This window comes from Antrostomus carolinensis, unplaced genomic scaffold (assembly GCF_000700745.2).
Source record: "Antrostomus carolinensis isolate BGI_N321 unplaced genomic scaffold, ASM70074v2 scaffold7960, whole genome shotgun sequence".
NCBI lineage: Eukaryota > Metazoa > Chordata > Aves > Caprimulgiformes > Caprimulgidae > Antrostomus > Antrostomus carolinensis.
This window is the reverse complement of record NW_010288999.1, coordinates 15,741-23,771: the sequence shown is the minus strand read 5'-3', so window position 1 is coordinate 23,771 and position 8,031 is coordinate 15,741. Positions and strand designations below refer to the sequence as shown.

General features: G+C 39.9%; 1 protein-coding gene across 1 annotated transcript in view; it reads left to right on the top strand.

The window, feature by feature from the left end:
• LOC104525366 (transmembrane protein 132B) overlaps nucleotides 1-8,031 on the top strand; it is a 39,059-nt gene that overhangs the window by 21,322 nt on the left and 9,706 nt on the right. The window contains exon 2 of the mRNA XM_010168505.2: nucleotides 4,642-4,847. Within this exon, the coding sequence (XP_010166807.1) occupies nucleotides 4,684-4,847 (164 nt within the window). The 5' untranslated portion in view covers nucleotides 4,642-4,683. The remainder of the gene's footprint in view (nucleotides 1-4,641; nucleotides 4,848-8,031) is intronic.

Here is an 8,031-nt window from a genome sequence, read left to right as displayed (position 1 = left end):
GACAGATGATGTGACTGGCCCACTGTTACAGGATACCACAGTGCTGTGGGGGCTGAACAAACTTTCCTGCCCTAATCCAAATTTCCCCAAACAATTTCCTGTTTCAGAGCAGAAGTTTGTGCTTTTCTTCTCAGTAAATGTTGCCATTTAAGACTACTTAAGACGAAGAGCACTGGAAATGCTTCAGGCTCATCTTGACATATTTCAGTTTTTATATTTTCTCTGGTGAAAGCTGGTGGTGGGAAAATAATTATATTCATATTTGTAAGTATAGCTATTGGACTGCACTGAGTTATGCAATTTGTGTACTGTTTCTGTGTAACATTATTATTCACTGATAAGATGCAAAGCAAACACATATGGAACATATGGGATGGGGAATACTTGACTTAAACTCTTGCTATTGTTTCCAAGTAGGAAACAAACCTTAGAATATATCTCGAGGGATTCCTATAGCCAACACTTATATCTGAAACTTCAGCAGCTATTCCAGAGAACAGTACTTGGAGAACTGATTTGCCAATAAAAACAAATTAATGTGAAAAGAATGTTTCAAAAATGACACTTCCAAGACTATTCTGCACATGTCTAAAATTAAAAGGGAATAAAGCTTCTGTTTTCATTAGTTTCAATTTCAGCATCATGTCATTTGCCATCCTTTATTCTGCATATTCTTAATCTGCCATTTGCCTCAAATTGCTTGGAGACAATATCTGCAGACCCCAGAACGCATAATTAGCTGGGGCAGGGGGAAGCAGAGCTGTTGCCAGAATAAATTGCATGGAAACATCCCTGCTTGTGGGAGAGGCTGAAATAAATGCATTGTTAAGCCTTGTAGGCCACATCCGATGCTTTGATACCTGCAATGCAAGGACGGCTTTGGAAGTTGCTCTGCATCGCTGCACGGGTGTCAGAAGCAAGGGCAGTGTCTCCTCCTCACCTCGCTGGGTCCTGGTGGACAGTGTGACTCACCGCAGGAGTCCCACATGGCAGCGCTGCCACCTGCACAGGAAAAACAGGAGCCTGACGGGTTGGCCCAGAAGCGCTTTGCAGAGGCTTCTGTGCCGTTAACAGCACACGGCAAGACACCAGACTGTCTCTGGCACACAAGCCCGACAGAAGACAGTGTGTTGTTCTGGGACAGACCTGTAATTCAAACTTGGCCAATTAGTTTTAATTTTAAAAGGGAAATAAAATTTAATTAAAATTTCTACTTTTATGTTACCACTTGACATGTGCATATGGGCGAATATTTTGCACTAGAATAATTAACTTGTCATGACATAACATACAACTAGAGCCAAAACCAGAAGTCTGTTTTCTAGACTGACTACTATCAGGCATAATTCTGAATTTAAATAAAACCAGCATTTCTTAGCTGAAGAGGGTTTGGGAAAACCCTTTGATTTTTTATGTATCTCAAGATATGAGGTGTATCTTTCCATCCCTTTGTTGGTTTAGGAGAGACTCCAGCAATGGCTTCAGGCAGAGCATAGTGCAGAAAGGGACAGGAGCCAGGGAAGGCACAGAGGTAAGGAGATGTTCAACAGAGGGAGAAAGAAGAGGATAGGAAGAATAATCATCCTTCTTTTTGTCTTCAACTATTACCCAAACATTAAGCCAGAGTCCTCAGGCTGAGGAAGTAATTTCAGACTGTGCTTCTAAAGCAAACATGTAGCAATAATAAAAATAAAGTGCAAAATAATCCAAACCAGAAAAAAACCCAAACCTGATACAGCTGTGCTGTGTCCATAAAAAAAGATGCAAGAGGCAGAAGAAAAACACACAACAGAGAGGTTTGAAGTAGCTCAGCAAGTCCTTCCTAATGGGCTAACAAGACGCCAGGAACAGTGCAGAGGTTTGAAGTAGCTCAGCAAGTCCTTCCTAGTGGGCTAACAAGACAACGCCAGGAACAGTGCCGTGGAAAAGAAAGCATTCAGGAAATACCACAAAATTACAGTTTTAAGATTATTAGAAGAATGAGCCATTTATTCTAGGTGCCCTTCACTTTAAAATCTTGTTGCAATTGTTCTCTTTATAGCCTCAGCCACGAGACTTTGCATCCCTTACACATTCACTGCAAAGCAGCACCGTGCGCTGTTCCTCTGACCTTTTATAATGTCCCCAATTTGCTGGTCTGTCATTCTCACCTCTTCTTCCACAAGAGCTCTGGCTCCTGAGACCAGGGCTGCGTGTGCCTGAGCTCTACACAAGGCCACTGCCTGAACTTCTAGAGCATAGTTACATATACTGATTTATACTTATCTCTTGGTCAGTATATAAGTAAAAATGACTGAATGTCTAGACATATAAGCTATGAAATTTGTAAGCCTACCTTGATATTTTTACAGCTACAATTAAAGTCCATCTTTCAGTTCCCTAATTAAGCACCTTTCTTGCCTGCTGACAAGAAGACAAGAACATTTTAAGCTGCAAGAAGAGAATCTAAAACATTAGCCACTGTCATGTCAGATATTAGTTATTCCCGTGATCTGATCTTGATGTTTATCCCTCCCTCTTTGAGATCTCTAATTATTTCTGTCTTGTCTCAATTCTCACAAAACTCCCTAGATGTAGGCTTTATGATTTAGAATCTCAACTGCTTATTCAATTAATGGGCTTTATTAATGTGCTTAAACTTTCCAGAGACACTTGTGACACATTGTAAGGGGGAAACAAAGATTCTGAGTATGCTCCATCTCATTTGTGGTACTCCTGGAGTCCATTTTAAGCTCCATATCAGATAGCTAGACATTTTTTATTATTATTTTTTTGGGGGGGTGAGGGGTATTGCATAAGGAGAGAAAATCATTGGACAGTGAGCTTTTCTAACAAGTTTCTCAAGGCACTTGACAATATTTTTAGCAAAGCTGTTAACTACTAATAAGCTGTACAGAAGAATGACATTAGTTGTCCAGTGATGTTAGAAAAGGGACAGTCTGAAAGGTTTGGCTGTGTGGTTTCACTAAGTGGGAAACAGTCATTTAATGTGGTCAATGTCCAGTGGGTATGTACCACCAGATCAGTCAGGCACAGTGTTTCCCAAATGTTTCTCCTTCCATTCTTGACTTGAGAGTTGCCATGATTTTCAATTCTGTCACAATGCCAAGGAATACAACTTGGCACTGAATGACCTGCATAAAGGTTACTTGTATTCTTTTGCTTCTGAAGTAGCTGATTCTTAGAGAAGTTACCTAAAAATCTGAAAAACATTATGACAGCTATTTAGGCAAAATTTTGTTATTTAAATGTGCTACATATGATAGTAGAACTCAGGTACTGTCCATCTACCAGCTCAAGGAAAAACAACAAAAAAAAAGTTATTCTGTATGAGATTTAAAGCAGAACAGGCTTAGTTCCAAAGTCATATGTGAGGAGTGCCTTTGAGGGGGAGAAAAAAATAAAAGGCTGCTACACATTTCCTGTAATTTTTCTTGGCTCAGTAACCCCTAATTCCTGTTAATATCAGAAAAGATTTGAGGTACATTTGCAGAGTAAAACCAACCTGTGTTTCAGTATATTCCCCACTGAAGTCTATGTGAGTTATCTCAGTAACTCCAGTAAACCAGAATTTAATCACTAGCTTAGCCAGGATCCCGTCAGATCTGAGTCCCAGTGCATTATACAACATGACACAGAACAGCCTTGACAAGAGAACAAAGTCCATTTCAGTAACACAACTACGTCTCATAAGCCATGGTTTTAAAAGATTAAAATCACAGTCATGGATTCTGTTGGAGACTATCGCCTCTCTCTTGCTTCAAATCAGAATGCAAACCTGTACACTGATACAAATACAATTACATATGCGTGTGTATACATGTATATAATTACTTTATACATTTATCTAAATGTGTATCTGTGTAATCTAAAAGTATACACACACACACACTCATAAATATATTAAAAAACGTACTGCATGATGAAGTTCCATCTTTCCAGGATGCAGGTCAAATGCGTTGCTGTGTCATCCTGTTAAATAAACAGGATCTGTGCGCAGGACCTCGATTTGTGCCGAAGGATCCCTGAGACCAAGAGAGGAGATAAGTTGTAGTGTAGAGCCCGTGTGCTCGTTTTTGCAATAATTTCATATAATGACACAAAGCAACTATGAATACATTTTGCTAAAACAATTACTGAAAAGTTCTAAAAATGAATGTTTCTGCTGCATTTCTACTCATGAGCCATAAAGGGGATCTGTGTCTTTCAGCATTACGGTGCTCAAGGAAAAAGGAACGGATTCTGTTTTATGGTTCTGAGTCAGTCTTTTTCTTACTAACATATGGCCCCATTTTTTTCAGGTTCTTTAAGCAAGTTGTAAACATAAACTTTGATGCACATGGAGTTTGATTCATGAAGAATTTAATTTGCCTCGTATAAAAGATTCACATAGGTTATATAACAGCATTAAATTATTTTTGCAGCTTCAGTAGTATCCATTGAGGAAAGCAGAACTGTTTCCCTGGGGTCCATTTATCACTGTTTGCTAATTAGAAAACTGAAAATACAATATGCATGACTCACATTATCAGTGTTGTCTTTGGACTGATGTATCATTCCTCCTGCTTCCTCAGGAACTTTTATTCATTTCCTAATTAATCTTTTTTTTTTTCTTTTTTTTTTCTTTTTTTTTTTTTTTAGGTTTCTGACAGATGTGACTCCATCTTCGTTAATGGCAAGGAAATGAAAAGCAAAGTAGATACTATTGTTAACTTCACTTACCAGCATTTTACCACCCAATTAGAAGTGACGGTCTGGGTTCCACGGCTGCCGCTGCAGATAGAGATCTCTGATACAGAACTCAGCCAGATCAAAGGCTGGAGGATACCCGTCACCTCCAATAAAAGGTACGCTTACAGCATTGCCACAGTCCAGGTAGGTGCCCAGAGCCTCTGATTTTAGAACACAACAAATTTTTAGAGTATTTCTCAGAATCCAATTTAAACTCTCCTGTTTAAAATTAGCTTTACAGTTTGTCTTCGCCTTCATTAAAACATCCAACAATGATGTCAGTAGGCTACATTTTATCTTGATCTATGTAGTTTAAAAGTCAGTGGCTTTGCTTGGAGCATTAATCAGTTCCATCCAATATTATGAACTCTGATGTGCAAATCTGAGGAAAGGACCTGGCCCACTCCTGTGTTATGAGTATGTGTATGTGTGTGTGTTAAGGACACTGACAGTCCCGAAGTTTCTGTCTACAGTGCTAAATAAAACAGGACCAAGGAGAGTGTCAGGTCACTGGGCACTAGCAGGGCGGTTGGACTAGATGATCTTTAAAGGTCCCTTCCAACCCAAACCATTCCATGATTCTGTGACTTTGGATTATTACTCAGTCTCTGTACAGATGCACCGTACAGCTGACCTGACTGAAGCATTACTTTACAGATGTGAATTAGGCAAAAAAACCCTGACACTCCTACTGAAGATAATATTCTGATGAACAGATTCTACCAGGACAAATGTGGATGGGGGGAAAAAAGGAGAGGCAGGGATTTTGATCTCTGTTCCCACCATTTCCTACTGAAAATATCCATTCAGAATAACCGTAATTGGGACAATTTGCAAGAGTAAGACCTTCCAGGAACACTGCTATATTGGTGGATTTCAGGCTAAGTTGAAAAATACTGCTGGAGAACAAGGCATGACACCAGCTCAAATTTATAATACAGTGAAAAGCATTTCTGGCAGCAGTAACTGTAGTGCTAAACACTGTGGCAGTTCTAGCTAAAGCACTCGACTGGCCCAGGAGAACAGCTCTGCTACTGAAGAGCCTTCAAGAGCCCAACAGACAGCAGTGGAGTAGAATTCTCTGAACACTTTATGAGGGCATAAAAACTAAGGGTGATAAGACATAATTTACAGGATACTCAGATAATGAGCTCCAAAGAAGGGGACTGACTTACCTCTTGGCTATGTAGACATTTTTTCTGGCTATGACAGAAGAGTTGATGAGGATCTTACACAAGAGAAATTAGCATATTTGCTTCAGTGATAAAGGTAAAGTTGTTGTTTGTGGCAGGAATTTGCAAGGTGAGGAATGAACATAATGCCTGTTGCTTAAAGTTTCACTTACCTTCTTTTGTCTGTAATGTGCCTAGTGCTGGAACACTCCTAGGCACAGCTCCTACTAAAACCAGTGGGGATTTTGCTGAGTAAAAGGCTGCAGGATTAGGCTGCTGCTGTTTATTACAGGAGTAAACTTTCAGCAGCACGCTCAGTGAGTTAGACATTCAACTGTGGTTAACGGTCGTGGACATTCTGACTTTAAACCCATTACACACAGTGCTGGAAATTTACCCCCTGGTGTCTAGTTCTGATTTATTTGGCCAGCTGAAATAAAGATAATGGTCTGAGAGTCTGCTCTGTTTGCAAGCTGGCAAACGGTGCGAGTTTGCTGCTGCTCAGATTCCATCTGAACTCCTGGCACATCTTCAGCAAGCGTTTTTCATCGAAGGGTGGAAGAGAAAGTATCAACGCTGTATCATTCCCCAGAATTGCAGCTGGTAGTTTATGACACTGTGTGTCACCAGACCATGCCCGTGTGAATGGGAAAGGTTTCAACTAGAAATAAATTATCTCTTGTTTTATGGAACATTCATGTGGATTTTTTTTTTTTAACTTTGGGGGGAGAGTGGGGTATTCTAAATCAATAGGCAATCTAGGACTAGCGTTAGTTGTGCTGACTCTGACATTTACTTTCTAAAGGTAAGGTTTTTGCATTTCCTTTAGTTTTAGATTTGGCTGGGTTTTATCTGAGATTTAGTGCCTTTTATTTTTTTATTATTTTTCTGTTTAATTCTTAATCTGTTTATACCTCCATCTCCTTCATAGCTACATGTTTCCCAATATCCTAAACATGGAGGAGTTTTTATGATGAGTTTTTAAATGGTGACCTAAAGCACACAAGTCATTTGGACTACAGTCAAAGGCTGTAGGTTGGTTTCCTGAATCCTCATGCAGTGATACAGCCAGAAGGCCACATTCGCTTATTCTGAACAATGGTTCAGCCTGTAATTCTTCACAGTGCCCTCCTGGTTTGTATAATACAGCGCTAGTGCTGTACAGCAGGAAGGTTGTCTTGTCTGATGCTCGAGAACAGGTTTGAAAGAGAGGAGAGTGCTTTAATCTGTCAGAGCCAGTATTTGCAGTTCCCATGAGGTTTTTGATATCTATCCTTAAAGGAAACTAATTTCAAAAGAAGAGGGCATCTAACCCTTGGATTTTGCCAAATCCCTGCCAACAGGATTAGGCAGTCTGGAATTTAGGTTCAGTTGCACATGGCCCACTGAAACTATGTCACTGTCCTCAGGTTTAGTCAGGGAAGGATTGTAATGTGTCTTCATTCCACACCTCACCACAGACAAAACGATTTTCTACTCTCCTCCCGTTCACCAGGGTTGGTACCTTCACACCACTCCTTTGTTTTCTTGGCAAGAACTAAACAGTGTTATAAAGTAATCCATCAATATACAGGAGGCACAATTTTTGAGCATTTCTTATAGGGATTGTGCAGAGACACTTCAGCAACCTCCAAACGTTCCTTCATCTCCCATGGTTCACCCATTGCCTCGTTCCCCCATGCTCAGCGTGGCTGTGCTGGTTCAGTTGTCTGAGGGGCTGAGCCAGATGGCAAACTATAACTGGGTTTACTATAATCTTTTACATGTTTTTATTGGTGCTACTGACAAAAGAAACATTTGTGAAACTACTGCTTCAGCACGGCTGTTCTTCATCTGGATATAGCTGCTTCTATTTCAGACCCGAAACAGTGTTTGTATGCCCCAAATCACATCTGTTCTTTCTAATGTTGTTTGTTGATCTAATAAAATGTGTTGCTTCTCCCTATAAACCCTGTCATGTTTGTAATTGTAAAATACATGTGATTACAGACGTGTTTGCTTACCTAACTTCTTGAATAATTTCCACAAAGCAATGAAAAAGACAAGGTCTTTACAGAAATGTTACAAATGGTGGATGCCTGGCTCAGTTTGAACTGTGTTGGTTTTCACCTGAACTGCTGTAAGAGCA